Below are 25809 nucleotides of genomic sequence, written 5' to 3' on the forward strand. Positions count from 1 at the left end.
AAGAACATTTGGGTGACCTATAGAATAAAATACTTATAAACAAATACTACTGCTGCTGTTTTAATTTGATTTGATTGTTGGATTCCAATATTGTTGCTGTTGGTGGTGGTGATGATGTTGCTAGATTGGTTGGTTGTTTAGTTTCTTGGCTTGGCTGCTTTCTTTCTTCTATTTTGCGAGGAGTTGTGAGAAAGCCTTTGAAGAGAAGCAAAATAGAAAATTTGCTTTGCATTTTCCGATGGTATGTTTGTTTGTTTGTTTGTTTCAGTTTGTTCTCTGTTAATCTGTGTGAATAATGTGGTGGCATTTGTTCGCATTACATGTTCGCCTTTGATTGTTAACAAATTTATTTACTCCTACAATTAACTTCTTCATCTTCTGCTACGGCTGCTCCTTTAGCTTTGTTTTCTTTAAAAATTTGTTCTTTTCTTTTTCTCTATACTAATCAGTTTTCCTTATATTTGTTTTGTTAAATTTAAATGATTTGTTTCCAGTTTTATAATTTTTATATTGTTTGTTGGTTTTTGTTTTTTTTTGTAGCAGTATTATATACTTTGCTTAGCTTGCTGCCTATGTTCTTGTTCTGGTTGTTTTCCTTTTTTAGGGGTTTTTATTATAGTTTAAATTGTTTTTTGTTTTTAATATATATTATGTAGATTTTTTTGTTTTTTAAATGTTATGGGTTTCATTTTGCTTTTTTGCGTTAATTAATAAATCTCTCAGATTCATGCAGGTTTATTGAACAGGTTGTTGTTGTTGTTGCTGGTAGTGTTATAGTTGTTGCTTCAGATATTTGATTTAGAGAAACTGACACGTAAATGATTCGATTCAGATAACTGATGATTGTGCATTTTGATTAAAGCCAAGACGGCTTCTTCGACAGTGGAGAGCTGTAACAAGGCCATTTTGCGATCCCTACTGGAAGTTTTTGAAAAGAGAACAAAAAAAGAGAAAATTATTTAGTAAAATTTGCAACAAATGCTATATTTGAAATTAATACTTACGGGAAAAATTTAAATGCCTTAACTTCAAATTTGTTGGAGGTGAAGGCTTCTTTTATATCTTCCTCGGTGCAGGATGATCTGGAAGATGGAAAAGAAAACAAATATTTAAGTAAAATTGGTATCAAATTTTAGATAACTTCTAGTATAATTTTTATATATTCTCTAGAATGAGAAGATATGCCAAATAAACTAAAAATAAAATATCAGAAAACAAAGAAGAAGCATTTTTGACCTCCACCACAAGATGGGGCTACATAAAAAATTGCAGTTTGTTTGCAAAACTGGTCTGTGACCTCTTTTCTCTGTCAATTGTATTTTTCCCGTTTTTTTAGATGATATTTCAAAATTTCGTCGTTCTCTGTGTAAAACATTGGCCATTTTGAAGTTACTGTTGATACAGAGTGAGAGAAAAAACTGCAACCAAATGCAGACTGCTGTCATTTCTAAACCACTCGTCCGACAGCTGTTAAAATTATTCCAGTGACAGTTCTATATAACGATTACAAGCGTACAAAAGCATTTTGGTGAGAGTTTTCCAGAAAAAAGGTATTCGTGATGGAATGTGTGATTTCTTTATTTTTGGCTGGAAAACCACAAGTGGCTATAGTAAGAGCACTCCAGCATTTAAATTTAAATAAATTTTTTGTGTCTCGTACCATCGCTCGTTACCGTGATACTGGTAGCGTATCCCAACGCCAAGGAAGTGGACGGAAAACAGCAACATCAGCAGAAATGGTTCGAAAAGTAAAGTAGCAACTTGATCAAAACCCGTTGGCTGACAAATGGGTCGTGAGCTGCACATATCGCAGTATTCCAATATTCATAGAAATTCCAAAAAGTGCAAGAACTTACACCGCAACAGAAAGAAAATAGACTCAAAAGAGTTAAAGAGTTGCTTCGCTTGGCCGAAAGTGGCGAACTGCCGAATTTGGTTTTCTCCGATGAGAAAACATTCGTTGTCCAGCAGTTTGTAAACAAATGAAAATGTTCACCTTCGGTTGGCCACCAGAACCCAAGCGTCGGCCATGGTGATGGTGTGGGCCGCCATAACAGCCGATGGTGGCATCAGACCACAGAGTTCGTACATTCCAACACCATCCACCCAAGAATGGTTACAAAATGAAGTTCTTCGCTTGATTTCCAGCCCACAATGGCCACCAAAATCTGGCCGGATACCAATCTGCTGGACTATTGTGCCTAGAGTATTTTGGAAAGCAAGGTTGGCACTAAAAAATACAGAAGTGTCGATCACCTCAAGCAAGCGCTTCGCTGGGAATGGGCTAAAGTACCGCAGAGCAACATTCGGGTAGGGTGTGACGGTTTCATTGGCCGCTTGAAGGTCATAATTCGTGCCAAAGGTGACCAATTCGAAGAAATATAAACTTGTTCTAAAATTTGATGCTATATCTGAGATTCTTTGCTTTAATTCAATAAAATTAAAAAAAAAAAATGTAAAAATTATGACGTTTGAATTTGTTGCAGTTTTTTACCTCACCCTGTATACTTTATGGGGTCTACGACGAATATTTATGGATGGAAGACAAATTTAATATACACTTCTTTCAAGGTGGAGGGTATAGAAATGACCAAAAAGACGCCCTTTGTTGACTCGTATTTTTATCTACAATATTGCCTATGTACCTAAAATGAACAGATTTCGAGAAATCTGAATCCCAATATTTGCAAAGGTGTGTGGTCACCTTGTAAAAATATAGATAGACCTTCAAAATATTTTCATAAAAAAACACAGCCTTTATAGCTCTAGAATTTTAGTTTTATTTAAATCTTTGGTTCCTCTTCTATTGAGCTTACGATCTCGTCACTTGGGTTAATTTTTTTGTCATAGAAGTTATTTTTAAAATAACTTCTGGGGAGAATATCCCAGAAAAAAAAAAAAAAAAACAAGGGAACTGAGAAGGATTGGTGGCTCTTTCCGAAACCTAGGTATTTCCCCCTGGTAAACATTACCACCGTTCTCCACTAATAAACAAACGTTGTTTTTATAAAAACAACAATAAAGGGATTAAGCATGACCATTTTACAACAACAAAACACTATGGTATCCCGAACAAACAAGCCAACACTGTTCTATGCTCTACCTAATATTCCTAAAAATCCGCATTTTTTTTTTTTTTGCAAAAATTATTTTATTAATTCTACAATTTTGTCTGAATGCTTCCTTACATACAACCCGATGAGAGGATATTTTCCAAAATCCTTTCAATATAATATTTATAATTCAAATTGTTTATATTTGAATTTTTAAAAGTTACAAAGCTGCCTCTTAAACTTTTGCATATTATTTTTGTTCTTTATTTATTTATTTATTTTGTTTTACTTACGGAATGTTACTTAAATGCAATGTTGCCGATGGCGGATAGATGTTTTGATAATTTTTGCTGCCTGGTTTCTTGAATCGATGCAATGGATTCTGGGAATAGTCACGTGTTAGACCAGCATCAGGTTGTCCCTCTTTCGGCAGTTGTACGGCTTGATGTTTGCTGGCCATAACACGTACTGCCTTACCCCACAAGCGTAATTTGTCAAGGTGATTCATAGCTGTAAATGAAGACAAAAAAAAAAAAAAAAGACAAATGTTAGAAGGAACAGACAAATAAATAAAAATTCTAAATTATAAAGAGACAGGGAATGGGTTGATTTGTGGAGAATTTTAAGAATAATGGTTGAAAAATTCCAAGTGTTAAATGGCGAAGGAAGAACTTTAAATCGAAAGAAACATTTTTGGAACACCAATTAAAAAAAAAAAACTTTATTTTAAGTTTCCTCCCGATGTGACTTTCTCTGAAGCCCATAAATATCTAGTACATTTATTATCAACTCTAACTAATTCCTATTTATTTATTCTATAAATTTTCAATATTCAATTTGTTAAACTCATTTTCGTTTATATTGTCTTATGGGTTATTTTCCCCAGAGTTTGGTCAAAGTGTTGTTTTATTAAAATACAACAACAAAAACGAAACGAAGGACCATTTCTCGGCAAAATGTCTCTGTATTTTCACTGCAAAAAAAGGCAAGGCAAGCAAAAACAATTTAAATTTTCTTTCAAAGTAATTTTCAGGGTTATCGCATTAAATAAAGTGTAAATGAGTTGTCGGTTGGTAGTTGTCGTTTTCTTTGGGCATTTATTTGCACAATATTTATGTCAGAAAGAACGAAGGCCACAAAAGGGAAGAGGGGAGGTGGTGGATGCGGAGGGTAGGGGGGCAGACTCCCTCAACATACAATACACCATACTACGTATTTTGGTATATAAAATTGAAATAAATGGAAAAAGAAATGCGATATTATGTGACCGACACTACCTACCGACATTGACTACTAATGTGCCACAAGGGTAGTGAAATTATGTTTATCCTTTTCAGTGGCAGGTCCCAAAGCTTACCTTTGCAAGAAACAAACCAAAAAAAAAATGAAATGGAAAATGGGCGAAAGAATGGCACATGCCGGCATAAAGCCGTTTTCGTAGTCACACATGGAAAATGTGCTCTAGAGGAGGGGTGGGGGTGCAAAAAAAGAGGCTGGGAGGTTGGTGTTTGGCAGTTGCATTTTTAATAGAGCTGTAAAACATAGTCAGGCTGACAGACTGTAGCAGTTGTAATACATACAAATGTATTGTGTCCGTATATTTGTTGCAAAAAAAAAAAAAATGTAATCTCTGAATGAATTCTTGTGTGACTATCGAACAGGTAAAAGAATACAATAAATGTGTTTCGTTTTTTTTTTCTTTTGTACCTTGGTGTGCATCTGTGTGTGTTTTGTCTGTAATAAACTATGTTCTACAACATCATACATTATTGTACATATTATATGTTGGGACCTACTGCAAATGACTGAGCGAACCAGCCAGCGAGCGGGTGAGTGAGTGTACTCTCAATACAAATGTAGCTTTTTATTGCATATCCTCATAAAATATTAACAAATTCATTTGTTACATCAACGAAATGGCAAAAATTGTATCCAGCCAGCGTGGGGAGTGTGAGAGAGAGAAAGAGATGCTAGCCATGCTATAAAAACATATGTGTGTGTGTGTTGTGTACTGCCATAGTTTAAAGGCAAGACACATATGTTTTTGGTGTTTTCTTTTATATGTAAGTATGTGTTGTTGTTGTTGCCACAACAATACAAAAGAAGGAAACTACAATTGTTGAAGCGGTGTAATAAAAACAAACATAACATTGACAGAAAAAAAAACAGGGAAACAAAGGGATATAAAAACAATACTGAAAACACCAAACAAAAAGAATAAAAAATTCTTGATGTGAAAAAGAAAATCACGAACAACTTGTAAAAATTGTTTATAGAAGTAAAGGTAAAAACTTTTTTTTTTCAAAGATCCAACAAAGTGACCATTACTGCGACTAAACTTTAAAATATACTCGGATTTTTTGTTTCTGAAGTTTATTGCAAAAAAAAAAAAATATGTTCTTAGTATCCATAGTTTGGAAAAAAATTCAAAAATTCAAAAAAAAAAAAAAAAAAAAATCGACGCTTATTGTACCCTTCACTATAGTATGGAGGGTATATTAAGTTTGTCATTTCGTTTGTAACACCTCGAAATATACATTTTAGACCCCACAAAGTATATATATATATTCTTGATCAGCATAAAATTATATGTCGTCTGTGTAAATCATTCTAGCTTCCGAACGAATTGAAGTAGATTGATAAAATTGTACTCAAATGTATGTTATGTCTGCAGGACTTTTGGTATTGAAAATGGGCCATCATGTAGGTCCACGTTTTGGTACAGCCGCCATATAACGGTACCTTCCGATATTCGTTATTTTGATGATTTTAGCGACAATATTCATCGGAATCGTTTTAAATTTGGTATTCAAAGTTCGAAATGGATACTACAGCCTAATGTAGAAAATTGTCTGTGCAGGTTGGTTCACGTCTTCGTATAGCCCCCACTTTAACGGTTCCTCCCGATATTCGGTACTTTGTTGATTTTAGCGACATGATTCAACGGAATTCTTTCAAACTTGGTATTTGATGTTCATAACGGATGCAACAGTCTATGATAGGAGATTTTCTGTGCAGGTTCACGTCTTCGTATAACCCCCATATAACGGTATCTTCCGATATTCGGTATTTTAATGACATTAGCTATAATATTCACCGATTTTTTTTAAGTTTCGCATTCGAATATTGTAATGGATTATGACAAAAGTTATCTATGCAGGTCAATGTCGTCGTATAGACCCTCACATAATAACAACATTCGGTATTTTTAAGATTTTAATAGAATTTTTAACGGATGTCGAAAAATCTTTTTTAAAGTTTACATCGCAAAGTAACTCAAAACTTTTACTCTGTTGGCCCTTGACAAAATAATTCATAAAAACCCACAATTATTACAATGTTAGTCCATGAGGAAATATTGTTTTTTTGAATCGACGATTAGAATAATGTTTCTAGAATTCCCTCCACCCTTGTATTTCTGGACAAATATTTTTCTTAAAATGCCCTTTTGTAACGCTGCAAGTCCTACATTTTTAGTACAAGAAAACTCTGTTAGCCCTTGAACAAATATTTAAAAAAACCAGAATATTTATAATAACCTGCGCTTGAAGCTTCGCTAGTCTCTAACTCTTGACAAAATAATTCTTAAAAATCCACGATTATTATAATGTTGGTCATTGAGGATTTTTTTTTTTAAATATCGACGATTAAAATAATATTTCTAGAATTCCCACCACCCTTGTATTTCTGGACAAATATTTTTCTTAAAATACCCTTTTGTAAGGCTGCACGTCCTATATTTTTAGCACTAGAAAAAAATTTAAATTCTGTTAGCCCTTGAACAAATAATCAAAAAAAAAAAAAAAAAAAAAAAAATCAGGATATTTATAATAATCTGAGTATGAAGCTTCGCTAGTCAATGGAAAATATGTTTACCTCTTCTGGTCGTTGGCATAGTGATTATAAGACTCTTTATGTATTCTTATTTGAAGCCATGTAAGTCCTGCAAAATTCTCTTTCTCAAATCCTCAAAATCCAAAAATATTTAATAAAAATCTGAGTTTCCTGGATAATGGAAAAATGTGTTTTAAGATTTAGGTTGGTATCTCTGGTTGAACCTAAAACTAAAGTTAAGATAGTTCTTAAAAAACCACTATAAAAAAGGTCGTGCCAGTTCTTAAAATATATATTTATAAAATCCAAAATTACAGCTCAGTTTGGTCCTTGAAGAATCTCTTTAAAATTTCCATTGTTTAGTTCAAAAGGATTACAGATCTCTTAAGAAATTCTTTAGACCCCAATAAATATTTTTATTATTTCAAGGTTTTAGTACTGAAAGCCCATAACAAATCCGTTTGAAGTTCCATATTTATAGATTAAGGTTTAATTTACACTTTCCCGTTTGTAGATCTATTAATACTTGAATACGTTGTTTGTAAAAAAGGTCACATTTGTAAGAATTAGCATTTATAACACGGCCCAATAAAAACTTTTCTTTGATGTTAAGTCTGAAAAATATTTGAAATATTGTTCTTAAAAAATATTTAAAAACTGAAATTTTAAAATAAATTAAAAAGTGCATCTCACAATCCCACTGTCCCTGCCAGACTGAACAACAAATTGCCACACAAGTTCTCATAAATGCTGTCTGTTATTAAGGATTTGGGATTTAGGTTTCAAAACATTGCAACATAAGAAGAACAAAAATATTATTATTTTACCTAGAAATTATTTTACAAAAATATTTGCAATAATATTTAATGAAGTCTGGGAGGACATCAATACACATACATATACAGACAGCCACACCAACAAGTAAGAATAATACCATAATATTTTTCACACAAACAAACAGAGGCTAAAGACTATGGTAAATATTTTCATTTGCAGGATATATAATGAAATTATCGTGTGTTTGGTACAAAAATTATCACATGTCAAGCACAAAAGGACAGATACTGTTCAGAATATCCCTCTATCTCTCTCTCTCTCTCTGTCTCTCAATGGCAGTGTTTAAAATCCTTATTTTTGTGGCAACTAAGGTCAATATGTTTCAAATCTCAAAAGTATTTCAATTTCAATAATATTCCGAAGAGGGTCGAAAAGTATTTCTATTTGGAGAAAAGTATTTCTATTTCTAATCGCTTTGAAATTGTTGAATATATGAAATAGGTTTTGATAATATGTGATATTGTCTGGTGTTTGTGGAAAATGAAATATTTGAATGACCCTTGGGTTCGTTTTGCTTTATAAAGGCTGTTTCAATTGCAGGGAAATGAAAAAGAAAGAGACCACAACGAGCTTTGTAAGTGAACAAACAGTTCATTTTGTGGTCAGGAAAATGGCAATAAATCAATTTCTAACTTTCAAAAAAAAAAAAAAAATAATAATAATAATAATAATAAAAAAATAAAAAACATTAATTTCGGCCGGGCCGAACTTTGAATACTCTCCACCATAAGGTAAATGAAACATTTGACCTACAAATACCAATTTTTAGACATATTCTTGGGAAAATTTGGCAAAATTCATCAAAATACTGAATGTCGGGAGGTACCGCTATATGGGGCTATACAAAAACTTGTACCTATACATACAATATTTCGCCACCGGAGCTAGAACCAATTATGTAGTGGCAAAAATCATCAAAATACCGAATATCGGGAGGTACCGTTATAGGGGGAATACATCAAGGTGTGGACCTATACGTACAATATTTCGCCACATGAACTAGGACCCACTATGACCTACAAATACCAATTTTCAGACAAATCCGTGAAAAAATGTGGCAAAACTCATCAAAATACCGAATTTCGCGAGGTACCGTTATATGGGGACTATACCAAAACGTGGATCGATATATTTTATTTTCAATACCAACCGTCTTAGACACAATACAAATCGTTCTGCTAAATTTTGATGCTCTATGTCAAATAACTTGGGCTGTATCGTGACTTCAACAGGAATACAGACAGACGGACATTGTTAAATCGACATAGAATTTTATGCTGATTATCAATATATATATATATATATATATACTTTATGGGGTCTACGACGAATATTTGGGGATGTTACAAACGGAATGAAAAAGTTAATATACCCTCCTTTTCAAGGTGGAGGGTATAAAAAGGAATTTCCTTCGTTCCTGCGTCACCCAAATAAGTAGATTAGATTAGTACAGCCTCTAACAATTGTTTTAACTACATAATATCTAAAAACAATATTAGAATCCCGTGAAGAAGGAAATCCAATATTCTAACAACATGATATCATCATCAACAACATCATCATTTAGGTTTTATTTACTTTTGGCTCACACCATGAACCATCACCGTCACCGCAATGATATGCAACCACAACAACGAACGAACAACAGTTGACAGTGTGAAGTTGATGATGGAACAACACACAGCAAACAAACAATTCGTGGTGATATATATTTAACAAATGTATTAAAGCCACATGTCATCAACGACGACGACAACACTTCTACCCCAAAATGGGCATCCTTTACCAAAACGCATTCACACAGATCCACAGCTGGATGCAGCATTGGTGGATTACATTCTGCATACATGGTGGCTTGCTGGCTCCTTTCTGTGCCAGAATAAATAACAGCAACAATTGTGACAACACATGTTATTCCATTACCACACGTGGTGTTGAAGGATAGTTTAACTATAGTTTTAGTTTAGAATGCTGCTACACCAACACCAACACCAAATGCAGTCACCAAACATTTTAAGTGAATTGGAGAGAGAACGAGCACGGAGTCTGTGTTAGCTGTATTCGCGGCATTGCGACTTTTGTCACACATTTACACTTTGGGTTATTTATTGGTGTAAACCTGAAAGCTTCATAAATATTCAAGTGAAGTGGTGATAAATTTTGGAATTCAGTATTTCCATACATATTGTCAAGAAAATATTTTCGAAATCAAAGATTCGACGGACTTTTAAAAAATATGATGCGTTTTGAAAGTTATTTTTAAAACAAATATTTTGAAAAAATCGAATATCTAGGTTGTGGAAAATTTTAAGTGAATTTCATATCGCAATATTCCATTCGGCAAATATTGAAAAATGATTACCCCAAGCTCATTTTTCAATATTTGCCATTGAAATTCCAAAAAGTGCAAGAACATACACCCCAACAGAAAGAAAATAGAGTCAAACTAGCTAAAGAGTTGCTTTGCTTGGCCGAAAGTTGAGAACTGCCGAATTTGGTTTTCTCCGGTGAGAAAAAAACTCCTTGTCCAGCAGTTTATAAACAAACAAAATGATCGTGTTTACTTGCCAAAGTGGTCAGCTGAAAATGTGCACCTTCGGTTTGACACCAAAACTCTAGCGCCGGCCATGGTGATGGTGTGGGCCGCCATAACAGCCGATGGTCGCTCCCCGCTCGTATTAATCGACCGTGGCATCAGAATAAATGCCGAATATTTTCGCGAAAATTTTCTGGAGGGTGTATTAAAGCCTTGGGCACGCAAAAATTTTGGCCGCAGACCTTGGACATTTCAACAGGACTCAGCATCGCACTCAGCACGCGCCACCCAAGAATGATTACAAAATGAAGTTCCTCGCTTCATTTCCTGCGCAAATCTCCGGATATCAATCCGTAGGACTATTGTGTCTGGAGTGTTTTGGAAAGCAAGGTTGACACTAAAAAATACCAAAGTGTCGATCACCTCAAGCAAGCTCTTCGCCGGGAATGGGCAAAAATACAGCAGAGCAATATTCGGGCAGCGTTTGACGGTTTCATTGGACGTCTGAAGGCCATAATTCGTGCCAAAGGGGACCAATTCGAACAAATCTAAACTTATTCTAAAATTTGATGATTTTTTCCGACAGTTTTTTATCTCAGCCTGTATATAGGAGCCAAAGCTTTATCTGAACCGATTTTTAGCAAAATTTGATGCACTTACTTTTAAGTTCAATTTCGAAGGAAGTGCCCATTTGGTGCTCAATAAACCTTATATCGGATAAAGCAATATATATGGGAGTTATATATTTTAATCTGATCCGATCTCGATTTGAAAGAGGTATTTTTGAGTTCCATAAGTTATATGGTACTAAATATCATCACTGTTGTGGAGTGCGTATTACGTATGTGAGAGACTTAAAACCCCAAATCGGATGAAACATATATATGGGAGCTATAGCTATATCTTGATATATTTGCTTCTAGACTGAATTCGGTCAGATGTTCCAAAATTCAGTTTATTTGGACTAATATTGGCCATTTAGTGCACAATTAACTCGGTTGAAGAGCTATTTCTAAATTTGAACCGATTCGCACCAATTTCAATAGGGTTCGTCCTTGGGCCAAACAAATATTTTTTTGGAAAATTCCATCTCAATCGGATAAAAACGCGAACTGCATTTTCCTTAAAAAAATAAAAAAAAAAAATGGACAGACTGACATGCATAAATCAACTCAGAAAGTGATTAAATGAAGATCGTCAAAAGGAACTATGGGTCTAACTAACTTCCTTCTCTATGTTACAAACAAATGCACAAAGACATACTACCCTGACTACAGTGATATAAAATGGATCGATTCAATACAATTTTTTGTATAGAACCTATAGAAGGGTGAACCCCGATTTTAAGTAATGTTACATTTTCCTAATATATTCCATTCAGGCATCGGGGGCACCAATTGGAATGTTGTTGCGAAAAGGTCTTATACGTCATAATAAGCCACGTTAAAGCCCGCACTACAGCTGTCTTTATTACAAGAAAGATATTTTGCCAAGATGTTGGATGTTTGAGAAAGAATTTCTTTCGCAAGACATCAATGAGGTACAATATTACCATTTAATTTAGCCATATTTGTGATTCACCTAAATGGACAGTAGAGAGGCTATTTGAAAGACTACAAAATTTGAATTTAAAAAAAATCCTTACAAGGACCTCCAGATTTACTATTGGATATTTTTTAATGCTTCTCACCCTGTGTCTTGTGAATATTTTTTTCAAGGGAATTTAGAGTTAAAATGGTGTTTTTCTGAAAATAGTTCTTTTTTAAATACCATCAACGCTTAAAATTGGGTTTTTTTTTTTGGAAATGCTTAACCAAGGACTGTATATTTTATGTAGAAAATATCTTAGTATAAAAGTCTGATTTAAAAAAAAAATAAAAAATAAAAACAATGGTGCATACTTTTAGGCGTAATAGTATTATAACACCATGTGATGTATTCATAATATATGTGGCTTAGTAGATCTTTAATCGACAACTCAAAAAAGAAAGATAGTTTAATTTGTTTTGAAATTTGCCCGATTGTCTTGTGATAATGAAAAAAGTTGTTATCCTGGAAGATTTAATACACTTGGCCAAAACAAAAAAAAAAAAAAAGAAAATGAAACAACAATATTTTAAAATAAATCTCAGTTTTAAACCTCAAAAACTCATCAACAATAAGGATATGGACATGCATTGCACAGCACTTCACACACACTCACAATAACATATTTCAACTGCAAATGTATGCAATAATAACAGGACAAATTGCTGGTTTCTCTCCATGGGTGGCTCTGTTGTCTTTTTTCTCATATTAAAGATTTACAGTAGGTTCTATATAAATGAAAAATAATTTGTAACTTGGCCATAAGAAAAACTACAGAAGGATAAGGACGAAGAATTCATGAAAATCGATTTTGCACCCGGACCTCAGGTTGTCAATGTAAATTATACAGAGCTGACATTTCATTCTTGTAAAAAACTAAATGTTTAATTTTTTTTATTAGAATATGAGTTGCATAATTGACAAATTAAAGTATTCTAGCTTTTTCTCCTCTTAATCTCTGCAGTTTTTCTTTTTAATTTCGAACTGATTGCATCCAAACCGTAGTCAACTGTATGAATAAAATGATGAATTAATCTACTAACCACAAATATATGAATGTGACATTCACATAAAATATGTACATGTGAACGTATATCATCTCCCTTACGCATATACATACATATATTATAAAAGAGAATATATAATGGCTGAATTCTCCTCAAAAAAAAAAAAAAAGGAGAAAAAAAAAACAATTACCACACATTTGTGTATGAATGTTGTAATCAATATTTGAAAGAGTTGTCTTTTTGTTATAATTGAAATTGACACTTGTGTGTTTTTTGTGGGAATGATGAGGGTGAAGGGGAGCACAGGTGGTTTAAAATTATTCGTTATATGAACTTACCCAAATAAGCTTGTTGTGGTTCGGCCATTTGTATGAGAGCTGAATCCTTTTTATTATATAGTATCTTTACACGTTGCACATCGCCATAAACACCTGTATTTGAGAGAAAAAAAAAACAGATATGGAAAAAAGAGAAAAGTCAAAAATGAGATTTGATATTGATATAAGAGTTATAATTTAATGAAATTTATGTGATTTAATATAACAAAATAAATTTCATAAAGAATTAAAAAGAAGCTACTAAAATTGAAGTATCCTAAAGTGAAGTAAATAGAATAATGTTAAAAAATAAATAAAAAAAAAAAACTATTTAAATTTATTATCAATTAATCTGCAGAGAAGAAATGGAAAGATTATTGGTTTCAATTTTCTTCAATTAACTAAAACTTTTTTTACAAAGAAAAGACGTCTCAACGCCATATGAATGGGTTTCCTTCAATATAAAACTTCTTTAAAGACTTTCTATATTAATCCTTTTTTAAATTTACTTTGCAGCAATATAAAAGTTTCAGAAGATTTTTACTTCCACAGAAGATGCTTACAAATGTATTTATTCAATATGATATATAAAGAACGGCTCGTCTAACGGAATGAACCTATCAAAATCATCTTTTCGAAAAGATCTACTACTTTCCAGAGAACGGCCCTTTTAAGCCATCATCCACACCAAATATGCCTGATGAGCCGCTTAACCAACGGCGAAACGCGTCGAATACTGGTGAGTGTGTGATAGTATCAATCTGGCTTTCCTTTTCACTGCAAATTCCTGATCATTAAGCTCGTCTCGAAAGAGAAAATAAACACATAAATCATAAAACATATGATCTTCCCCTTAACAAGGCAAAACTCATTATCCCAACAATTTAGTGCATATTTTTCGGCGAAATTGTAAAGAACATATGTTGTTATGCATAAGGAATTACAAATACGTTCTGCAATGATTTTTTTTATGAAATATGGATAAAAATTAAAGGCTTTTATAGATAGACATCATAAAGGTGACATTCAGACCTAATATAACGTGCATTTTCGAACAATTTTTAGTAAACATTTTAAAGGTTCTATGAAAATTGCATAAAATTAGTGCATATTTTTAGGAGCAATAATAGAAAAAAAATTTTCGATGACCAAAGAAATTTTAGATCAAGTTTATTTGTTAATTTAGTTTTGAAGTCTTCAAACTTTTTTTTCTATTTTTCACATAAAAACGTTTCATATTTAGCCCAAATTATGTCTCCTTTGAAAAAAGTATATTAACATTGTCTTTTTGTGATACAAAACGTTTTGAAAAAGAGCTTCTATTAAAATTTTATAATATATGTGGGTGAGATGAAAAAACTGCTACCAACTTCAAACTGCTGTAATTTCTAAGCCACTTGTCCGACATTTTGCTGAGAATTTTCCAGGAAAAAAGTTATTCGTGATGGAATTCAAGCGTTTCCTTATATTTGGCTGGAAAGCCACAAGTGGCTATAGTTAGGGGACTCCAGCATTTAAATGGGAATAAATATTTTGTGTTTCGTACCATCGCTTGTTACCATGATACTGGTAGCGACGGAAGAAAACGAAAACATCAGCAAAAATGGTTCGAAAAGTAAAGAAGCGACTTGATCGAAACCCGCGGCGCAGTGGCTGGAAAATGGCTCGTGAGTTGAACATATCGCAATATTACATTCGGCAAATACATTGAAAAATGAGCTCGGGATAAAGTCATTGAAATTCCAAAAAGTGGAAGAACTTATACTGCAACAGAAAGAAAATAGACTCAAAAAAGCTAAAGAGTTACAGCTTCGGTTGGCCACCAGAACTCAAGCGCCGGCCATGGTGATGATGTGGGCCACCATAACAGGCGATGGTCGCTCTGGCATTAGAATAAATGCCTAATATTATCGCGAAAATATTCTAGAGGGTGTACGCAAACATTTTGGGCGCAGACCTTGGGTATTCCAACAGGATTCAACACCATCGCACTCAGCACGCGCCATGGAATGGTTATAAAATGAGGTCCCTTGCTTCATTTCCAGCGCACAATGGCCACCAAAATCTCCGGAAACCAATCCTGGAGTATTTTGGAAAGCAAGGTTGGCACTAAAAATACCAAAGTGTCGATTACCACAAGCAAGCACTTCGCCGGGAATGGGCCAAAATGCCGCAGAGCAACATTCGCGTAGCGTGTGACGGTTTCATTAGCCGTTTGAAGGCCATAATACATGCCAATGGTGACCGATTCGAACAAATCTAAACTTATTCTAAAATTTGATGCTATTTTTGACATTCAATAAAATTTTAAAAAATGTAAAAATTATGGCGTTTGACTTTGTTGTAGTTTTTTTTATCTCACCCTGTAGAATGTTTAACATCTAGAGGAATGATTAGAACTGCATAGAACCCATTCGTTTATAACAAAAAAGTTTAAAAACTGACAAGGTTTCAACATTTTACTTCGAGGAGGCTTAAGAGAATAAAATACAATTATAGTTCGACCCATTGCTCAGAGTGTCTAAAATAACGAAACTTTAGCTAATTTCCTTCAGTTTCCTCAATTGTTGTTAAAAACACAATTTTATTTAAAAAAAAAATATCTAAACTTAAATTTCACATAACCTGTCAAGGCTATTTAAATAACTTGGAGGTAAAGGATACAGCAATCAAAAAAGAAAAAATATATATATCAAAAACCGTTTTAACCTCAGCCTCTCTGGAAAATTACGTTTTGGTTTTCTTGTTCTTTGCCTTCATTGCTCTCTCTCTGACATTCATTCACTGCATAAAATGTGCAGAATTTATGATTTGCTTCTTATTTGCTTTAAAAAAATTGTTGTTGTTGCTGCTGTGGTCGGCATTTGTAATGATGAGGGTGGTAGATGTAGGCAGGATAAGTCCAAGTGCTTGGACTCACCTTCGCGTTTTTTTTTTTTTTTCAGTACAGAAATTTATTGCTGGTAATAAGTTGCGCGTGGTTGCAGCAAGGTGGGTGAAACGGGTGTGTTGGCTGGCTCGGTTTGTTTGGCCCAGTTTTATGTTAAATAGTCCAGAGTCAGTGCAACTTTATTTTATTGTTTTACTTTTAACAACACAAACTTTCTTTCATAGCCGAAGCTTGGCAAAAAAAACCCTTGACCACATCCGCACAAAATATTGATGCAATGGCAGAAGCATCATACAACGGAAGTTCCATGATGCAAACGACGATGATGATGAAAATTCACCACCACCATCTCTCTCCATTCCTTCCAGCCAACCAAGTCCATTTACCTGGCCACTGTTAAATTATTGATTTTACCGCTTTTCTGCATTAAGAAATCCATTTAAAAAGCAAAAGGAGCAGCTTGTGAAGGAGTATAGATTAAACATAAATTGTATCCTAGATATAAACTTAACATGCCATAGTCGTAAAAATTGCTAAAAGTTTTCGGGAGAAGAATGTCAGAATACGAACATGTTAAGAACTATATATTTTACTGGTCGAGATGCAGCAACAACAGCAAACGGTAGGAGAAAGGTGGGAGTTGCGGGGGGAGGAGAAGTGGACATAGCATAGACCTTTATATGATGAAAACATGTTGCTGTTGCTTTTGTGTTGAGAATATCGAACACAAATTGGCCCCCAAGCACCATGGCCAATGGCTTAAAGTGCAAATTGTGGCCATTCGATGCTATCAATGGTGCCGTTGCACTCAGTTCTACCAACAAACCGACTACCAACTTCATTCTTATCAAGGGAATTTTTGTTTTGGGCATAACTTCGATTGCAGTACATTTGCAAAAAAGAGTTAAGCAAGTCGGCCAGGTAGCCAAGCAGACATCTAAGGAAAATCTCTAGAAACAAATTGCCAGAATATTTACAATCGAATAAACTGAATTGCAAATTTAAAACAAACAAAATACAAGTCATGAAATAGAAAGAAAATAGATGGTAGAAACCGTAACAAGTCGGAAACTTGCATGGCATTACTAAAACGTCAATACCCACTTCCATTCTATTGGACAGGGAAAAAATTACAATTGCAGTTGGGAATAGGAGATGGATGGGGCACAGTGTTCCAAGTTCAGCATCGAGACTGATTTATGATCACTAAGGTCGTATTTCCACACAAGAACTCTGGAGAATGGCGAGATGAATTATGCAGAATCACTATTCCAATTTTGTTCATGTTGTTGAGGAATCATAGACAGGTGGATAAATACTTTTAGAGCTAAATACAATTTTCCCATTGCAGAAGCATTTCATTCATGAAATATCTTCCTAAAGTTAAACGAGGCCAGTTAGAATCGTTCTTAAATATTTCTACAACTACAGCCGACTTTTAGGTAAGCTACCGGAAAATATCTTATCCAGTTAATATAAAATTTAATTATTTTTCGAGAACCGTTTGAAAGGTCTAAAGTGCATAGATAGGAAATGTGGTTAGAAAATCTTTAGAAATGTCCATTTACATAGATTACAACTATAAATAGGTCTTTCCTTTTAAAGAAAACCTTAAAGCGAATACTTTTTAAAAGGGATTTCAAAAATATTGCCCAATTTTAGGCGAGATCACAGTAAAAATATGATTCGATCATAGATTGTACAATAATATACAATTTTCTATCGAATTTTCAATTTTTTTAGTCTGGTTAAAGAATATATTTATGCGAATAAAATGTAAATTACGAGGTCTGTTTTGAAAGGAGGGCATTGGTAAAAACTTTACAACAAATACTATGCATGCCATATATGAACAAAAAAATACAGTATACTTTTAGGGGACACCATAAAAACATATAATCTAAACCGCTTAAAGCACTTTTGCAATATTTTTTTTAACAATTTCAAAATATCATGCATTTTGAAAAATTGTTATTTTGAGACTGCCAAGGATGTTATCGTTATATTTTACGAATACTTAATAATAATAAACAATGTTTTTTATAGTATTGCTATAAATATATATATTTTTTTACTTTTTAAGAAAATTTTCTCCAGGACTGTTTTTTTTTTCCGAAGACATTGATTTTGTATTTTTATACCCTCCACCATTCTATGGAGGGTATATTAACTTTGTCATTCCGTTTTTAACTCCTCGAAATATTGATAATAGACCCTACAAAGTATATATATTCTGGATCAGCGTAAAATTCTAAGACGATCTAGCGATGTCTGTCTGTCTGCTGTAATCGTGCTATCTTTCGAACGCATTGAGATAGAAAGCTAACATTTTGCAAGTCCACGTCTTCGTATAGCACCCATATAACGGTACGTCCCGATAGTGGGGTATTTTGACGATTTCAGGAACATTATTCACCGGAATCGTTTCAATTTCGTATTGAAAGATCTTAATGGGTACTACAACTTATGGCAAAAAATTTCGTAAGCAGGTCCACGTCTTTGTGTAGCCCTCATATGACGGTACCTCCCGATACTCCGCATTTTCGTATAAAAAATTTCGCATTTGAAGTTCGTAATGGGCACTACAGTCTATGACAAAAAATTTCGTATTCCGGTCCACGTCTAAGTATAGTCTCCATATAACGGTTTTAATTTAAGTAGTTTTCGGATTTTTTTTTTAAATTTTTCAAGTTCCTTCTAAATGGTGGAGGGGGTATTAAAAGTTCGGCCCGGCCGAACTTGCTTGCTTGAACTATCCTTTCTAGATTTAAAAAGGATATAATGGCCTTTTGTCCGGGTGCCAAGGATATGATAGTCATTTTAAGGAGTATGAAATATCAAATTTTAATTATACAAACATATTTTAAGGATATTTTTCCAAGAACTGTGATAGATAGGGGATTTTAGAAATATGTTGTAAGGATTTTCAGATATAAATCGTGATTTTTTAATATTTCTGAAAAGACTTAAAGCAGTATTTAAGCATGTTTTCTCAAGGATATAATTTCTGATTTTTTAGGAATATTTTCTTATGGCCTACAAACACATTAACCGTATTTTTTTAAATATTTTTTTTTTTTTCAAAGTCCGACAGAAGACGTTGATTTTGTATTTTTTAAACTATCCTCTCTAATTTTACCAAGGATATAATGGCCTTTTGTCTGGAAGTGCCAAGGTTATCATAGTCATTTTGAGGAGTATGAAGGATCAAATTTCATTTATATAACATTTAATATCCTTAAAACATTTTTCCAAGAACTATGGTAGAAGGTGGATTTTAGAAATATGTTGTAAGGATTATCAGATATATATCGCGGTTTTTGAATATTTCTTTTTGAATTTAATCTAAATATTTTTTCTAATTATTTGATTTTTAGATATTTAATTCGACCTTTATTATATATTGTTACAAATATATCTGCAGTGACAAAACAGATGGCAACAACACAAGGTCGGCGTCGAAGCTTGGCTATATTTTGTAAAATTTTTTTATATGTTTAAACAGTATTGTTCCTGATGATGTCTTCCGTTGGAGGACGAAATATCGAAAATAATAAATAATTAAACAACAACAAAGACCTCGAGCTCGTTTATTATTAAATTTACATTTGTAACAATATTTTTTCTAATTTATGTTCACATAGCAATAATTCTGATTTTTAAATGAATTTTTTAAAATAGTACCAATTTTATTGTGGTAGATTGTTTCAAAGGATTAGCGTGGGATTTATGTTGGATTTTATATGAATATTTTCTTAAGGACTACAAAGGTACAAGGATATTCTAATTTATGGAAAATACGCAATTTAAAATTTCTAATGTATTCGGATTTCGGAAGGGTTTCATCATTGGTACTATTTCACTTTCCAAACACTGTACATCATCCATAAAACCCAACAGTAAAACGTATAATCCCATTCAACTCCATCTTAGGAGCAGGTAAAATCTACGACTCTAAACATCCACATGCGGAAATTGCAACAAAAAAAAAAAAATAAAATAAAATAAAATAAAAAACGTACTCCCCTCCAATGCACTTCTAATATCAATAAAATATTTGTAGCAGAGTTGTTCCCAAAATAAAATCCCAAAATAAAAACAAATCCATTACTTTTAAGTCCGAAAAATCCGTCTGGCATAAATTATTGGCAACAATAACTCTTGACACGACGGAAAACGGGTTACAGCTTGTTGGCTTCCAACCAACCACAAATAAATTGCAATTGCATTAAATTTCGAAAGAAAACTCTACTCCCGTCTAAAAATACAAAATAAATTTGACTATTCAAGGAAAAGAAAAAAAAAAATTAAATAGCGAACGAACTTCACCTTCCCTCCAAAACACCTTGCTAGCTTTCCTCAAGTGCTTATCATCAGCAAATAAATATCGAAGCATTCAATAGTAAACTATTGACGTTTTGTTAGTGGAAACCAACCATATTCTGATAATTTATTGGCATACAGAAAAACGAAAAAAAAGAAGAAATAAACCTCCCACAATAAAATGCCTTTTGGCCATGTATTGACGATGATGATGACGACGACAACGACATTGAATGAATATCCTCTATTGGATTCTACTTCATGTTCAGTTTGAAAATCTATTCTCCAGAGTCACATTAGAATGCAAGGCAATGGCTGAGAAGAGGATGATGATGATGATGATGTGTTCTATGGCGAATACTCTGCAGCCGAAGAGCAACCAACAACCAAATTGTTGCTAAATATTGAGGGAATGTAAAAAAAGTGTTGCCGGATAAGTCGAATCAATTCGACCATTTCTTTTTTTTTAATTTTGAAATAATTTAAATAATAACTTTGAAATGCATTGTCAAATGAGGTTTATTTTGATTAAATAAATTTTTGGGATTTTTAAAACTCCAGGTCAAATATTAAAATGTTGCATACTTTTAGGAAAATTTAAGGGCTAAAAATTTAAAATTTCTAAAAAATTGCGTGGATCAGTAGCTTTAATAGTTTCAAGAAATACAAAACCGAAGAATTAAAGGTTGAGGCTGATTTCAATCAATCGTAAAGGCATATTAAAAATACAATGTGAGATAAAAAACTGCAACGAAGTCAAACGCCATAATTTTTACTTTTTTTTTAATTTTATTGAATGAAAGCAAAAAAAAAAAAAATAATGTCGGAAATAGCATCAAATTTTAGAATAAGTTTAGATTTGTTCGAATTTGTCACCTTTGGCACGAGTTATGGCCTTCAAACTGCCAATGAAGCCGTCACACACTGCCGGAATGATGCTCTGCGGTATTTTGGCCCTTTCTCGGCGGAGCGCTCGAATGAAGTGATCGACATTTTGGTATTTTTTAGTGCCAACCTTGCTTTCCAAAATACTTCAGACACAATAGTCCAACGGTGGCCATTTTGCGCTGGAAATGAAGCGAGGAACCTCATTTGGCAACCATTCTTGGGTGGCGCGTGCTGAGTGCGCTGGTGCTGAGTCCTGTTGGAATGTCCAAGGTTTGAGTGCCCAAGGCTTTTATACACCCTCCAGAATATTTTAGCGAAAAATATTCGACATTTATTCTGATGCCACGGTCGATCAATACTAGCGGAGAGCGGCCATCGGCTGTCATGGCGGCCCACACCATCACCATGGCCAGCGCTTGAGTTCTGGCGCCCAGCCGAACATTTTCAACTGACCTCTTTGTCAAGTAAACACGATCATTTTGTTTGTTTACAAACTGCTGGACAACGAATGTTTTCTCATCGGAGAAAACCAAATTCGGCAGTTCACCACTTTTGGCCAAGCGAAGCAACTCTTTAGCTCTTTTGAGTCTATTTTCTTTCTATCGCGGTGTAAGTTCTTGCATTTTTTGGAATTTCAATGGCTTTAGCCCGACCTAATTTTTAAATATTTGCCAAATGGAATATTGCGATATGTTCAGCTCACGAGTCATTTTCAAGTCGCTTCTTTACTTTTCGAAACAACCCAACAAATAAACAACCTTGGTAACCCCGTTCCTGATTTCTTAACCGCTTGTTAGCTGTTAAACATACATTTTGTTCCCAGTGGCTGATACTCCTCTTATATTTCCAAGACTTCCCCATAGTTTTATTTTCTCCCATCAACGCGGATGTACGAAGATTTTTGTGTTCCCAACCATTATTGAAAACTTTAGGGGGAGGGGAAAACAAGAAAACAAAACATTAAATTGAGTGCAAATTTCCTTTTCATTGCTTAGATATATGTATACATCCAACCCCATGCAACACATACACACACGACTTCGCCAACATTATTGCATGCCAAACAAATTTGAACACATAGTCGCGCAAGGATGGCTAAAAAGAATCGTGTCGTATATGTGTGTGTGTACACATAAAAGAAAAACTACAAATATTGAGGAAAATTATGCAGGTTATGTACGCCAATATCGTCGATTGATTTTACAAATATTTTAAAGGAGAAAAGAATATACGAGGAGAATAGTGGTGGCTGGAGATACGAATTTTGTATTAAATTGAAATAAATCATTTCTATGGCAGTAGCGGCATTTGAAATTGAGAACCATAAGTGAATTGAATGTACTTGACGTTCCTATTTTGTTTTAGGAGGAAAAAAAAAAACTGAGGGCAGATATGTTATGATAAAAACGTAGGAGAAAAATGAATGAGAATAGAAAAGGTACGATTTGATAATTTAAAAAAAAAAAATTATTTTTTCTAGTTACTGCAGGTCATATATGAAAAGGTACAATTGGGCGCCACCACAGAAGCCGAATAACCCATTGCAAGAAAATGCACATAAGCTAAATTTTGCATTACTAGAGGGTTGAATATGGACTAGTAGTTGATTTGTTAGTTGCTACGGCTCCCAAAAATTGGTAAAATGATGTGGTTTTTAAATTTTTTTTTATGGTAGAAAATTTGGATAATGACAAATGGTTAATCTTTAAAACCATTGATTGGATCGAGATGTTGAATTTATTTCAAGAAAGCAAAATACAAAAAATTTACAAAATCGAACAAAAATGTACGGTTCGTCTTTGAATATAAAAAATAGAGCCGAATAATAACCCATTGCAAATTAATGTAAACATAATACTTTTGCATACCGGAAGGTAGATTATCAGACTCTACATCTTATAATGGATAAGTAGACGGATATTTAAACGGTCACGACTGTCAAAAATTGGCACGGAAACTCAATATTTGCTAAAAGGAATTTTTGCTGGGCTTTTTTTCAGGAACAAAAGATTTCCAAAAAAAATCACTCACGAATGAAATACTTTTCAAGGTCTTCTAAAAACCTCAGGGACACAGGGTCTCTTCAAGATGTTTACTGATAAAAAATCTTCCATTGCTGGGATATTATCTGTGTGTTTTCTATGATAAGGAGGATTTCATTGGATAATTTTTGGACTAAATATTTTTAAAATGTTTTCTTTCTTTACATTTTTACACAAACTCTAGAATCGATAATCAACATTATTTCGATTTTTTTCTTGTTAAAAATATTTTAATTTATTTTTTTTTTAATTTTGATTTAACTACTCAAAATAAAATCCAAAAAGCTATCCAAAATTTAAAAAGTAAAAAATTTGATTAAATTGTTTGTAGAGAGTTTTCATTGGACCAGATGAAAGATCTTCATTGAATAAAAATAGCTAATCGAATTTTCGACAATAAAATAAAATCGAACTAAAACAAAATCTAAGAAGAATATTCCAAAATTAAAAAAAAATCAAAAATGGGATTAAATTACTTGAAGAGGGGTTTCAGTGGACCAGATCAAAAATCTCCATTGAATAAAAATAGCTAATCGAATTTTCGAGAGATTTAAGAAGGGGTTTATGGGGGAGGATTCTCCCAGTTACGTATCTGTGAATATTTTTCTAGCTCTTTTAGGCCTTTAAAAATGTTGGTCCACCAAAGATAGAATTTTATCTTAAAATACAAACCAAGGAAACATTTAATAATTTGACCGTAATTTAAGATTATATTGATGAATTATTCCAATTCTTTGCTTACCTTCTTAACAGAAATCCTACAATCCATTATCCCTCTTCAGAGAAATTTAGAAGAAGATTTTTCTAGAAGTCTGCTTATATTTGGAAACATGACACACCATAACCTTAAAAATGTTGAAACAAAAATATGGCAACAAATCTATTGTATCTCGTACCATCGCTCGTTACCGTAATACTTGTAGCGTAGCCCGTAGCGACAATTATTGAAAAATATGCTCGGAGTAAAGCCATTGAAATTCCAAAAAGTGCAATAACTTACAAGGCAACAGAAAGAAAATAGACTCAAAAGAGCTAAAGAGTTGCTTCGGTTGGACGAAAGTGGTGAACTGCCGAATTTGATATTCTCCGATGAGAAAATATTCCTTGTCCAGTAGTTTGTAAACAAACAAAATGATCGTGTTTAGCTGCCAAAGAGGTAAGCTGCAAATGTGCACCTTCGGTTGGCCACCAGAACTCAAGCGCCATAATAGCCGATGGTCGCTCTCCGCTCATATTAATCCACCGTGGCATCATAATTAATGCCGAATGTTTTCGTGAAAATATCCTGGAGGGTGTATTAAAGCCTTGGACATTTCAACAGGACTCAGCACCGTCGCACTCAGCACGTGCCACCCATGAATGGTTACAAAATGAGGTTCCTCGCTTCATTTACAGCGCACAATGGCCACCAAAATCTCCGAATACAAATCCGTTGGACTATTGTGTCGGGAGTATTTTGGAAAGCAAGGTTGGCACTAAAATATACCAAATTGTCGATCACCTCAAGCAAGCGCTTCGCCGGGAATGGGCCAAAATACCGCAGAGCAACATTCAGGCAGCGTGTGACGGTTTCATTAGCCGTTTGAATGCCATAATTCGTGCCAAAGGTGACCAATTTGAACAAATCTAAACTTTATCTAAAATTTCATGCTATTTCCGAAATTTTTTGCTTCCATTCAAAATTAAAAAAAAAAAATGTAAAAATTATGTCAAACGCCAGTTTGCAGTTTTTTCTTTCATCTTACCCTGTATATCTCTCAAAAATAATTAATGAAAAAAACTCGATATTAGTAATTACTTCCGAGAAAGAAGTATTTCCCTTTCAAGAATTTTTTAGAAGCCTTTTTTTCCTACAACACCATTGCCTTTGTTCTTCATTTGTTAAAATATTTTAACCTAAAGTTTTTGGTACGTTACGTACTTTTAGTAACAAGTCACATCAATATTTCGCAAAGTGGGTGATAACAGATATTACAATTTTTATCAGTAAATTTGAAATTTGATCCACTGTCTTTCCCAAAAAAACATTTCCATTTCCAATTCATGCAATTACAAAAAAAAAAAAAAAAAAAAAAAAAAAATTAGAAGTAACTGGCTTAACTAATAAACAAAAAAAAAAAAGAAAAGAGTAATTCAACACTCGCACAAAAATTCAAGTTATATTGTATATTATTTCAAACAATCAAAGAAAAAAATAAAATAAAAAATCTAATTACAGTTTGAAAAAACATTTTTTTTCAACTTTACTGCAATAAACTTTGTTAAATTGCATTGGCAATAAAATAACACACACACAACAACAAAATCCGTAGTTTGTTCTCTAATTCACATTATCACTAAATTTCTTTTTTTTTTACTGTTGTTGTTGTTGCATTGCTACAGCTTGTCTAGATAAAGTAATTTAAAACTATTAACAATTTATATTTTACAATTCAAGGGTGTTTTAATCTATGCACTTAAAATCCCTTAACTAAGCACATGTTATAAAACTATAA

The 25809-nt window shown here is 33.4% G+C and overlaps 1 protein-coding gene across 1 annotated transcript in view; it reads right to left on the reverse strand.

Moving 5' to 3' along the window:
- Positions 1-521: 521 nt before the first annotated feature.
- LOC101895736 (polypyrimidine tract-binding protein 2) overlaps positions 522-25809 on the reverse strand; it is a gene marked incomplete in the record, with an annotated part of 250861 nt that continues 225573 nt past the window's right edge. The window contains 4 exon segments of the mRNA XM_059129652.1: positions 522-915; positions 1005-1082; positions 3347-3563; positions 13193-13285. Coding sequence (XP_058985635.1) covers positions 786-915; positions 1005-1082; positions 3347-3563; positions 13193-13285 — 518 coding nt within the window.

The sequence above is a fragment of the Musca domestica genome, unplaced genomic scaffold, assembly GCF_030504385.1.
Source record: "Musca domestica strain aabys unplaced genomic scaffold, Musca_domestica.polishedcontigs.V.1.1 63, whole genome shotgun sequence".
Classification (NCBI taxonomy): Eukaryota; Metazoa; Arthropoda; class Insecta; order Diptera; family Muscidae; genus Musca; species Musca domestica.